The sequence below is a fragment of the Aythya marila genome (assembly GCF_965140915.1).
Source record: "Aythya marila genome assembly, chromosome: 16".
Taxonomy (NCBI): Eukaryota; Metazoa; Chordata; class Aves; order Anseriformes; family Anatidae; genus Aythya; species Aythya marila.
This window is the reverse complement of record NC_139057.1, coordinates 14,524,713-14,537,603: the sequence shown is the minus strand read 5'-3', so window position 1 is coordinate 14,537,603 and position 12,891 is coordinate 14,524,713. Positions and strand designations below refer to the sequence as shown.

The window sequence follows — 12,891 nt, the reverse complement described above, 5'->3', positions numbered from 1 at the left end:
TCAGTACAACCTGGCAGCCATGGAATTGTGAATACTGAGCAGGAGTTACAAGGGTTGAGCACACAGGGATTAGACAAATGCAAAATGCACAAATGTATGCAGTGTTTGCAATGAGTATGGGCTGGTGGCGTGCCTCTGGAATACAACCTGTGCAGCTGCAATAGCAGTTACCCCCGTTACCTCCCAGTGTCATGCTTTTGGTGTGTGAGAACCCAAATTCACCACCTGTGCATGCACAGCAGGCACCTGCAGCTCAGGTTGCTGAGTGGAACATCAGATGTCCTCCCAAATACGGTTACCTATTTGCTTCATGGCATCAGTGACTTCAGGAGAAACAGTTGTTCTGCTTCTCTTTGAAGAAGGAAGCAAGGGGGTCCCCTGAGGTCATCCCTTCTGTTGAATCTGAAAGGTGTAAGTACATGATGATCCCTAGTTCATCGTGTCTGTGACACTAAATTCCCCCCCAGTTGTTTTTACCTGGATTTCATCCTTCTACCTTTGTTGGTTGTTCTACAAAGGCATTCTCTGGTGCTCTCTAAGAGCCAATGAAATATACCCACCAGATATAGAAAGGAATAGTAATGGGGGAACAAGGCCATGAAACCCGGAGAGAACAGGAGCAAATACTCTCACAGTTCCCAGCATTTCAGCCTGAGAACGAGGCAGAAGAAAGCTTCTTAGCAAGACTGCTGTTTGTTATTTTGCTGCCCCCCGCCCTTTTTTTTTTAAGGAAATAAAGAATAAATTTAGAGTCACAAATCAGAACTCTAACCACTGGGGAAAGTAGGTGCTTGTTTTGTTTTGGAGCACGTTGTTATAATCCAGCTATTATAAGGAATGTCAGAGAGAGCCAACAGCCAGAACAAGGCACAGGTCAGCTCGGACCAAACTGACAGCTGTCTGTTTTGTTGTCTCATGTTCTGCTGGAAAGCCACAGATGCTGTAGTGACGAGTGTTGTATAGGGTAGTAGGTGGGCTAGTACTACTTACTGACAAACCTTTGTTTTGATCCAAATAAAAGAAAAATAAAAATCGATGAAGACAGTGCCACTCCCTGTCACTGAGCCTTGTTTCCCGACCTTGGTAATGAAAAATAACAGGAGTTTGCTCCAGGGAAAAGCAATCTCCAAGAGTGATAAGAGACAATTACTGTGACAGGCAGGGGCTGGATGGATGTTGAAGTGAACCACGAGATGAATGTCACCACCCCAATTGATCCAGATTAGAGACTTACTGTGAAGCAGCCCTGTTGTGATTACAGGCTATCATAATAAAAAGTTGCTTTCGCTCCAGTTGACCTAAGCCTCATCGGTTTTTCCTCCTCCAGTTCCATTTAAAAACAGGGAGCCCCATCCTACAGCACCGTAAGCCAGGCTCTGGCCTGATGTTCCCTGCCCAAGGTGCCTTCTGTACATACAAATGTGAAAACGAGAGCAACCATCTGTTTTCTCGCTCCAGGACTTTGTGCTTTGCTCTCAGCAAGGTGTGGGGTAAGAGCAGCTCCCAGGGGTAAGGCTGGAAGTTGAGGCACTCAGAGATGCTGTTTGGAACAAACGCCTGCCCTGGGATACCTCACAGTTTGCTGCTGACCAATTCTGTAGCAAGCTGCTAGCCCTGAAGCACTGCCTCAGCTGCACAAGACAAGAGAGGGAATGGTTTCTGCTGTATCATCCTGCACCACACACTCCTGACTACCTGACCCAGCCCCGTTTAGGGTCCTTCTTCCCTCCCACTTGCCAAGTCCCAGTCCAGCTCCGAGGGACAGCTTCACCTTACACGCACTTATTTATCCAAGCAAATTTTTAGGCTTCAAAATCCCTGCTTTTCAGGAGCAGCCATGCCTTTAGACACCTACAGACCTTAAAAATCTTTATGCATGCTGAAATGCTGAGATATTGAAAGAGGGGAGATCAGTGGCTACTTGACAAGTCCAAGCTCTTCTAAACACCTCTGAGATGGAGCCTCATGACACTGAGTGAGCTGCGGGTACCGCACAACCTCCTCCTCCCTCCCAAGCCTCCTGTTCAAGAGGCTCCCAGGGATCAGATTCATAACCCTACAGTTTCTTTTCTTTCATAACCCTACAGATCTTTTTACTCCTATGGGTTTTGCTCAAAAGGCTCAAATATGAAAACCAAAATGTATGGGTCAGTCTTGTGGCTGCAGCTTGTAGCCTTCTCTTCGTGTTGAGGCATGGGGAAAATCTCTCCATGCAAAATAAAGGACTTGGAAACAAAGCTTGGTGGAGGACATAGGACAGACTTTAAACCTGTCTGTCACAGGTTGCCAAAGAAATCGAGATCAAGGGCTAAAACTACCTAATGACAGTCTTGTGGCCCTCTGAGAGATTAATTGCTGAGTCTTGCTGTGCTTCTGGATGGAAAAATATCCTTACCACCCAACTGCAGTTCCAGTGACCTCGCTAATGAGGAGAGGGGGATGGTGTAAGAGGTACTCTTTCAAGCAAGGGGAAACTTCATTTCTGCTATGCAAATAAATGAGGGACTTCTTCCCCACCTGAGAATGGCAAACAGAAAACATTAGAGCTGGTGACGGTACTGTGTTTTGTGACATTCACATCAAGATCAAAGCCAAACCCACCCAAGCTGGTTCTGCAATATTCCTGTCCATCCCCCTAAAGGATTTCCTAAAGCATGGCCTCACTGTTCACAGGAAAGGTTTTGTCTCAGACCCCTAATACTGAATCTAAGGTTTTAAGCAGGAGCAAAAACCCCAGGAACTTTTATTCTCAGATAAAGCACATCCATGACAACCAAGTTTCCTTTCCTCCCCGTCACACTGACTTCCTAACATGCCCAGGTGACACATACTATCATTACCTTTTATTTTCCATTTTACACGCTTTCCCCTGCAAGATTCAACAGAGAGGAAACAGCCTGCTTTCAATGCCTCAGCAAAACAAAGAGTTGCATGCGGGCCCTAAATAACTGAGGGGAACAATCGCTGTGTCAGCACACAGATGCCTGTCTGTGTGCTGTTGCAGCAGCAGGAGCGGAGGCCGCAGGCTGCAGAGAGCCGCGTGCTGCAGGCCACGGCCGTACATGCAGAGGGCAGCTGCCACTGCCAAAGCAGATTATTTCTATTTCCACACAGCTTCAACACCAAACCGTATCGATGAGCAAATCGCCAACCTCCACCCACTCCTTGGGAGCTCACACTGCTTTTTTCTGCCTTGTCCTTCTTCTCTGCACAGCGATCTGCTTTCTGCTCCGCTTTTCTTTGCCCCTCTCCACCATCCTACCCCTTTTCTCTCTTCTGGATTTTCCTGATTTCACTCCTATCTGCAGCATAGGGATACATGAGTATTTTCACGGGGACATCTCCGTTATCAGGAGCCCATGGGCTGTGGAACTGCATCAGTAGGCAAAGCACGTCCCATTTCCACCTTCTGAGGAAGAGCAGAAAAAAAAAAAAAAAAAAAAAAAAAAAAAGATAAAATCTTGTTAAAGGGCTCTCACCTAACAGCAGAGAGCAACTGACAACCTAGAAAGCTTTTCTTCAAAAATAACACTGCCCATCCCCCTGCTTTCAGTGTCTCAACCCTTTCCCAACTGTACCTCATCTCTCCTGTGACCCAAATCCCTTTTAGCTGCAGTGGAGTTAGCCAAATAAAGCTACTTTGCAACCAGAACTGCGTGTAACTGGGTTTGAGGGCGTGTTTGAATGTTGCAGGCACTTCTTGGCACAGAACCACTTTCTATAGTTGAGAGCTGTTTCACCCGTACTTACATCACAAGGTAATGTCACTCCACTGCAAGTCTCCTAGAACACTCTTCTATTTTTGTTGACCAAATGCAATTTCTTCCCATCCCATGTTCTCTGAGCCAAGCATTAGAGAAGAGCAACAGAAAGGATTCTTGGCCACAAACAAACAAAAAAAAAAAAACCACCACAAAACTGAACTAAGAAGAAAAACTCTCCCACCAAACAAACAAAAAAACCCCACCTGGCATCACTTCACCTCCCTCTCAACTTCCAAATCATGACAATGAATGGGAAAAAAATACATTCTTAAATTCAATCCTCTACCACCTCCATTCTCCTAAAGACTGAAATGGTAACGCCAGGCTCCAGCAAAGCTGGAGCCATGGTGCACGGTGCTGAGCCAAGCTGTGACCTAGAATGACACCGAGTGTATCAAGTAGATTTTAAATCGTGCCTTGTTTCCATCATCTGCCAAGTACTCAGTGCAGACTGAATGCCATGCAGAACCAGCCCAATCCTGCTGGCTTTGGGTACAGCTCACATATGTGGCTGTAAGCCTAACAGGCTTTGTGGGCATAGCATCACATTCTCGATTAGCTTTCCATGGATTTCTCTGTCACAATCACCTATTTTGAGCCACAACCTATTTAGCTGAATTTTCCCCAGCACTGAGTCACGATCCGTTACGCCTGGCACTGATGCAGTCACGCCATGAGCGACCTCTGAGCGCTGCAGCTCTCCCCAGTCCCATCGCTCTGCAGAACATCACAGGAGTCAGGAAGAGGTTTCAGAAGAGAGCTGCTGTTACATCAAGGATGTGCCTATTTGTTGCTTGGACATCAACGTTTTCCATGGGTTAAATGTTATTAAATTGCATGATGGAGGGAATGCATGATCTAAAACTGCAGAACAAATCTAGACTGCACGTGGAAAAAGGCTTCAGAGATGAGACAGAAAAAAATAATCATTTATATTTACTTTTATTCCAAGCTTTTCTTTATTCAGCCTTATACCACTAGGGAGGCATGCAGTACAACTGCAGATCTCCTACCAGGGGGTACATCTTCAGGAGAAGCCTGACCAAGAAAGGGCATTTTGCTGAGTACTCCTTTCCCTCAATGTTCAACTCTCCTGAAAAGCTAGTAAAGCTCTTCATGCTGCTTATTTTCTGTGCCACATTACAGTTCCAAAGCTTTACAGAAAACATTGCTCAGATTGTTACAAAGCACGTGGCATTGCTTGTGTTTCGTGACAGCCAGAGGGCAGATTAAAAAAAAAAACAACTTTCAGACTAAACGTTGCCTGAAATTTCAGGGATTGCTCTCCATCCTGACGGTCATTTGCATTTCTCATTTCCCAACTAGCCACCTCTACATTCTCATTGTATACTTAAGGCACTGAGGTCCCCATCTCACGTTCAAATGAATTAGTAATTTTCTGCTAAATACCCAGGTAAAACTACCCTGCAGAAAACGCAGTGCTTGTCCCCAAGAAAAAAGAAAAAGCTAACTACTAACGCATTGAGTGGCGCTCTCAAGTGACCTTCTTTCCTTCCAGGAGTTCAGGCACATCAGACTTACTCCTGCTTCAAAAAATTACGCATGCGCTTTTTTTCCAAGTAAAAAATTACAGTGACCAACTCCTTTTAACAATGGTTAATTATGAGTTCAGAGCCACAACAGCCTTTATTGCTAGTACTAACTACCTTTGTCTTAAGCTTTGACAAAATACTTAAAAGAGGGGAAGACAACATAAAGGGAGAAAGCAAGCATTTAGCAGAGGTAGGGAGCGCTTATTACTAATCTGCACCCCAGGAGCTGAGATGAAGCTATGAAAAGAAATAATCCTAGGAAACAGGTTTGAGTGAGCAGAGATAAACATGGGCTGATCAAAGGCAAAGAGCTGGAAAAGGCTGATTGCAGAGAAGCTGCAGGGATGGGCTTTAAGCTACGGTGAAAAAATGGGTATTATTTTACTAAGAAAAGCGGCTGCATATTTGCGTTCAGAACTAAAGGCTGATTTTCCAAGGCATTTAATATATCACAGCAGCCCCTACAGTTTTTCAGTTAAAGTGCACCACCACACATAACTGGGCCTTGCTCACATTGTCACAAATTACCGTGCATCAAAACAGAAAACGGGATTCGATTCTTGTGGCTGCTCCATGACCCAAGCTTCAGCCCATGCACACAAAAAAAGGGGAAACCAGGAATTTAGCACCAGTGAAGTGTTTTGGACTAGATGATCTTCAGAGGTCCCTTCCAACCTCAGCCATTCTGTGATTTACAGAACAAGTCTGCTGTGAACAGACACTGAGGAAGAATCAAAACCCCCAGTTTCAGGTATGCTTGAAGCCTGAACTGTTCGAATGGATTTTACAAAAGACCCAAGCCTTCCTGTTTGCCTGATCTTGCCTCCCGTGATGCAAACAGCTGAACGAGTCCCAGGTAAGTGAAGAGGGAAATGAATCTTAATCCATTTAAACTTCCCCCTGTGTTCTAGTTGAGACTCCCTCCTTTAGTGGCTCCATCAGAGGAGAACCTCTAAGGCACCAAGACCAAGATCATCATCTGCATCACTCAGGCTAAATGCTACTTTTGTGAAAGCAGAGATAAAGAGCCTGCAAAACAAGCTAGACAATCACATGCAATGAAAAATTAGCAAACTTATGTTAAAACAATAAGCCAGTAAGATGCTGCAGAGAAAAATTCTCTATGTAATTCTACAAACATGGAAATACAATTCTGTGGAAGTAGAGAAATGCTGTGCTGAACTAACTTTAATGCAAAAAAAAAAAAAAAAAAAAAAAAACCAACCAAAACCAAACAAACCAAAACCCAATTGTTTCTCAATATTATAGTTTTCTGTTGGAATCCACTACAGAATGTGAACATTTACCTTTAGATGATGTTATTTTATTCCAAAATTTTAAAACAAATTATGAGTAACTGTTGATAATTGAACGAAAGGATCTGACAGTTTGGTAGAAGCCCTCAACTCCAGTTATTCATAGCCTTGTTTCTTCTTTGGCTGAAAATTTCTAATAGACCCACATTGTTATTTTAATGATAAAAGTGTGGGGAGGAGGAAGTCAGGTAAAGGTGACAGCATATATGCAAACAGAAAATCTGCACCTTTGATTTCCAGTTAACGGAAATAAAGTCAAAAGGCACAAAAAGGAGGCCTGGCGCATGAGGAAACCTAAGGTAACAGTCGGCACATGGTCTCTGGGCACTGAGAAAGACACACAGGCCATGATTTTCAAACTCCTAAGGAGTATTACAGTGCATGGGAACTTTTCCATAGATTTCAGTGGATTAGGCTTTCATTTCGCTATGATGAGCAATTGTTGGTGTCTAAATAATCAGCTGCATGGCGAAACAGGCACACGTTAGGAATCTTGCATTTGGCAGGTTTTGTTTTTGTTTTTTTAAACCTTGTACATTTGAGAGCTTGTGCCATATTAACCTCATTCAAATACTGTGTGCTCAGACTGTGATTGATAATCCTGCATCTCAACAGCCACAAAAAAACAAACAAACAAAAAAACAACCACAACTGGAAGGCTGGATTGTTCAGGGAAATGAAGAGCAGCAGCAGTATCTTCACAGATTCCAGAAACATCCTCAAAGACACAAACACTGATAAGGTTTAAGTATTTTTCTTTCATTGTTTAAATTTTGAGAGCAGCCATATCCCACATTATTTTCATAATAAACAGTTTGCATGACACTGGTCTGAAGTGCACAGAAACATCCACATAGTGATCGCACAAAACACTGGTGGCACTGAAGATAATTTCAGCAAGCCCTGTTAGTTTAAATAAATAGCATTTCCTATTATTAGGCCTTGTCTATGTAGCAAAATTACATAAAGATAACCTAAAATAGAAACTTAAATCTAGTGAAATTAATCAGAAGACCTTCTGGGTATATAATCCTTTTTCATGATCAAAGTTGCTTGCAAACTATCTTAACTCAATTGGGAGCAGGCTTATATTACATCAAAAGAACGTCTGCAAATGAATCTACATTGTTAGTTAAACCCAATATGAGTTAGTCAGTACAAATTTCCCAAAGAGTCAGTTTAAATGCAGTTTAATGCCAAAAACAAAAGGGCACACTTGACAGAAAATACATAACCTCCTGAAAGAGCTTCTTTCTGAAAGGTGATTTGCACTTTCTGAGGATGTGCAGCTCCCACTTGCCACTGAATTCAAGGGAATTCAGTTTTCCTCAGAGGCAGGCCCAATAGTGGAATTAATATAGTATTTACTGCATATACTTCCACTCACTTGCTGGAAAAGAGATGTTGAGATGGCAAAATAATGTGCCGAGATTAGACTATGGTACATCATAATCTATATTCAGCAAAATAATCAAACATTGCAGACAGATCACGTCCACTATCGGATCAACAGACACTTCTACAGCCTTGCCTACAGACCTTCTGGACTGTCTTGTTCATCTTTACAACTGTCAGACCAGTTTTGTGCAACTGCGATATGAGTAAGCCTTTATGAAATAATAAAAAGCTTTTCCAGATAAAAACTATGCTAAATGTTTGCTTGATATGATGAGTAAACCCATCCCATATCATACCTATTCATTACACAACAGTAGTGTTTTATTCAGTAGTGGCTTCCCAACCACAACAGAAGTGGCCACAACTTCAGGTGCAATCAAAATTAAGCAGCTTATTGATACGCCTGGATAAGCAAGAATAAATATTGCTTCAAGCACACCGTTTTGCAGCTCTTAGGATAAATGATATGTTTCATTCATTTCCAAGCATAATATTCAGAAAATGGCAGCTTAAACCAACATGTTTGTAACACCAGAATTTCATTGTTCTTCTGGGAGAAACATACTAGAAAATACTCTTCATTGTAAGGTGCTCAATTTGCAAAATTAAAAAAATAAAAATAACCCCTCCAAGTCTCTTATTTGACTTGCTTTCTGTCTAGAATAAAATGACAAAACTTGACTACAGATACTTCATGTAAGGAGAAAGTGAAGACTTGTTATTCAAGAGTTTCCTTTCCAAAGGCAGGCATGAATTTGAAGTCACAATCTGCTTGAGACATTACATGTCAGGTTCACTCTTTTTCTTGTAGATTGTGCATCCTCTTAACAACAATTTGTGGCAAGTTGGTTTGATAACATAAGATGTTCTAGTTTCACAACTGAGCTCTATGCTGCTTTAACAAGTGAATATTTTTGGCCAAGCCTATTGCAACAATTAGCAGCACTATCATTACGAGAGATTTCCCTTAAGGCAATACAAGTAGAGCATTAAAAAGAATATGAGGTTTGGATCATCCCTGGAGTTTTTGACAAAAACAAACCAAGAAAGAAGAAAAAGAATTGACTTAAGATCAGTTAAGCTCCTAACGAGCAAAGGCCTCTGTCAGTCTCAGAGGATCTGTTCCTCAATATATCATTAAGAGAAACAAATCCAACTTCTTACTCCTTTGCTGAGAATGCCAGCCAGGAACTCCTAAACAAGAGCTGACCTTTTCCAATACAATTTTTTTTTCTCATGAGGACAAAGCTCATTACCACCTGCCAGCCATCAGCTAGTGAAGATTGTTCTCTGCCCCAGCCCATCATCTTGTTCCTTACAGTGGAAATACTGTAACCATTCCTATACTCAACTACCCCAGTACTGAAAGCAAAATTCAAAGTGTTTAAAACTTCTTTTATCTGCTGTAGCTGTATTTCTTTGAACTCAAAGGTATATTTGGGAGAGGTAGTCCAGGAGAAAAGGGTTTCAAGTACCAAACTCTGTACGTTACATACCAAGCTGACAAACCTATCAGTGCACCAAGAAGCTTTTGACTGAAATCATGGAAATATATGGCAGTGCACACAAACATGAATACCCAGATCATGGTGAGAAAACACAAGGAAACAAAAAGGCTGTTGACCACAACACGCAGCTTTGAGTTCTGGTCTATGGACAAGCCTTCCAGCACTGCCATTTCCTCCACAATCATTAGAGCACAGTACGAGAGCAGAAAACAGTGCCCTGAGATATCAAAACCATTCCAGATCCCATTGTTCTGGTGGCACTCCTGCTTGGTGGCGTACAGCCGGTGAGGCTCGTTGTGTTTACCCGAGGTAGAGCACATGCCGGTGAGATTCTCGATATACATGAAGAGTCCAGTGCAGACATACCAGATGGCAGTGCCCACCAGCAGTGCACTAAGACGCCGCAGAGCTGTCAAAATGCTCTTCGTGGGACCATAGAGGAACTTGCTCTTGGCAAAAAGGTAGGTGGTAACTCCGATGAAGGGCAGCAGAAGCCAGAACGTCCATGCCCAAGCCACCTTGACAAAGTATCTGCCAGAGAAAAGCCAGAAGAGAAACATGCACGTGTGAAATTTCATAGGAGCCAGGACGAGGGAGCTGGGGGTATGTTATGGTGCTTGAACCAGCAGCTTTTCAAGGTCACTGTTCAGAGCTGTCTAAATTAGGCACGTGATTCCTGCCCTCCGAGTACAGTATAGATAAAATCTTAATCCTCTCCCCATTAATTTCTCTTGGGTCCAAAACCTGAGTACTTTCTTGACCACATACTTCAACTGTTTCCCAGGCAGCAATCCCTTGGACCTAGAGCCTCATTCAGACTCCCAGCTGACTTGCAGTTCAGCTACTGCAATTGCCTTTACCCTACAAACCCATTCAACTTTGCCTTACTCAAAGAACAGCTGCAAAGATATTCTCAGCCTGCCACCCCGACCACAGTAACCCTTTCTCTGACTTTCAGTGTTCCCCTCTTCCTCCATCTCAGATTATCTTTGCTTTCAAATCCCTTCACAACCTCACCCTCTTCATACTAAGATACCCAGGAGAAGGGCTGACTCTTCTCCCTCATCAGCCCACAACACTCTTCCTCCATTATATCTTGTAAAATAAATGAAGTAACATAACCTCACAGTAGTGTCTGGTCTTTTGCTATCCCTCCAGTTGATGAAAGCCATCCTATGGCATACACAAACCTTTCAGTCTCAAAACTCACTCTCTGCCTTGCCTTTTTTTTCCTGTGATGTCTGTAAATTTTGAAAACGAGCTGACAACGTGCTGCTATCCTGTTTAACAAGATATTGCCTAACTAGTCCTGACAGCATTGCGTAACTAGTCCCCTTTTCAGATCTTACAATGGGGCAGGTTCAAGTGAATTTACTACCGCGTTAAGGAGACCGTGGCCTCTGACCTTTGTCCCAGCAGCACTTTCCCAGGCAGCTTGCTTCCTCTTTACCCACATCTTTGTTTGAAAAGCATAGGCAGAATTCTGATCTGTGACCAAGTTATAGCCAGACACACTCATAATTTAATCATCACCTACCTCAGCACCTAAGACAAGAACAAGCAGGAACAAAGCTCTGTGTTTTCATTAAGGTCCTAACAAAAACTGTCAGGGACTGCCCAGGACTTTAAGGAGCACCTCCCTTGCCCTGCACTGTACAGCAGGGGCACCTGTGCAGCAACTACAGCTGAAAATAAAACTCTCATTTGGCTGAGACACTTAAAAGAAAAAAAAGAAAAAAAGGCTGCTAACACGACTGCTGTCAGCAAACCAGCACACAAATGACCTGTGGGGAAAAAAATTGCCTCGGTACTGACACAGCTCCCCTCTTTCAGCCGGGCAGGGCACCGCAGCACTGTCAGACCAACTCCCCTCCGAGCACCCTGCCAACTGCTCTCTGCAGTCACGCTGAAAGCACTTCCTCTACCACGTGTCGACAAGCGAAAAATTCAAATCAATAAAGTAAAGAACCCCCAAGTCGCCACGGAATACAGAAATCTTAGCTTCATCTTCTGGTCTACAGCAGGTAGAGGATGGGTGCACTCGCATGGCTCAATCCCTTCAGCATTCAAGCAAAGGGTTAAGGAAACGCTGAGCCATCGCCTAAGGAGCAGAAAACAAGAATAATAACGCTGCTTTTACAAAGATGCTAAAAGACTTAGGCTTGCAAGACTTCAGCTTGCTTTTGGATCAATTCACTGCCAGGTCTGAAAACCTGAAAAATTATCTGGGAGCTGAAGAAGGGGCAAGGATCCTGATCCTCCTCCTCCTCCTCCTCCTCCTCCTCGAAGCCGGGCAGCCCCCGGCAGCCCCAGCCCGGGGGGACCCGCAGCCCCCCTCACCTCCTCGCCCCCCGAGGGCCCCCCCAGCCCTCCTCACACGTTGAGCAGGTTGCGCTTGTTCTGCATGGGCGTCTCCGGCACCAGGTCGCCGTCCTTCAGCGCCGACCCGAGGAGGACGATGCCGAGCAGCACCCAGGGCAGCCGGCGGCGCACGGCCCCGGCCGCCAGCCCGGCGCGCAGCGAGCGGCTGCACCGCTCCAGCCGCTCCATCGCTCCCCGCCCGCCTCCTTCGCGGCCCCCGGAACGAGCCGAGCCCGGCTCCCGGCTCCGCCCGCCGCCACCACACGGCCACCGCCGAGCTCCTCGGGCGCCCCCGGGCGGCGCCCGCCGGGCCCCCGGCCCCGCGGTGGCGGTGAGGGGAGGAAGGAGCGCGGCCGCTGTGGGCATGCGCGCCCCCCGGCCCGCCATGTTGTGGCCGTGGCCTCAGGGCGCCGAGCTGCGCTGGGGGAATGGGGCCCGGCGCCCTGCTTCGGGCCGCGGGAGGGTTCCTGGGCTCTAGGGGTGCTCCTGCCCCCGACAGACGGTTCAGGGGCGGGCAGGGCTTAATCCCCTCGAGGTTCCCTCGTAAAGCTCTGAGGGCTTTTTGGCTGCTGTAGCTGATGTGTCTGTTGAAGGAGCTGAGTGATCCTAGCAGGGGGAGAAAGCGCTCTGCAGGGATGCTAACACAACATTAAAATTGGGTGGACAAAAAGCACTGGTTTCTAGCCACAAGTCACCATCTGGCTTTAAAGAAGTTCCCATGCTGGGCGTGCAGCTGAGGGACATGAGCAGCCCCACCTCTCGCTGCAAACAAGCACAGAAAACCAGGGATCTGGGGGCACAGCATGCCTGGTTCAGTTCAATGGTGTAAAGTGGAGTACAAGCTCCAAATCTATCACGTATAATGAGAGAAATGCTGCTCAAACAGCAAGATCCTCAACATATGTCAGTAAACTACATATTCAGAAGCATTGTTTTCCCACCCTAATGTATCAAAACAAGAACAAAAATTACTTTTTACAGCCATTACCAA

The 12,891-nt window shown here is 45.0% G+C and overlaps 1 protein-coding gene across 1 annotated transcript; it reads right to left on the bottom strand.

Annotated features, from left to right (window-relative positions):
* Nucleotides 1-4,699: 4,699 nt before the first annotated feature.
* Nucleotides 4,700-12,115, bottom strand: FITM2 (fat storage inducing transmembrane protein 2). The gene is made up of 2 exons (XM_082773414.1): nt 11,917-12,115; nt 4,700-10,070 (listed from the first exon to the last, which is right to left on the bottom strand). The coding sequence occupies exons 1-2, from the start codon at nt 12,087-12,089 to the stop codon at nt 9,428-9,430; spliced, it is 816 nt and encodes a 271-aa protein (XP_082629540.1). The 5' UTR covers nt 12,090-12,115; the 3' UTR covers nt 4,700-9,427.
* Nucleotides 12,116-12,891: the final 776 nt, after the last annotated feature.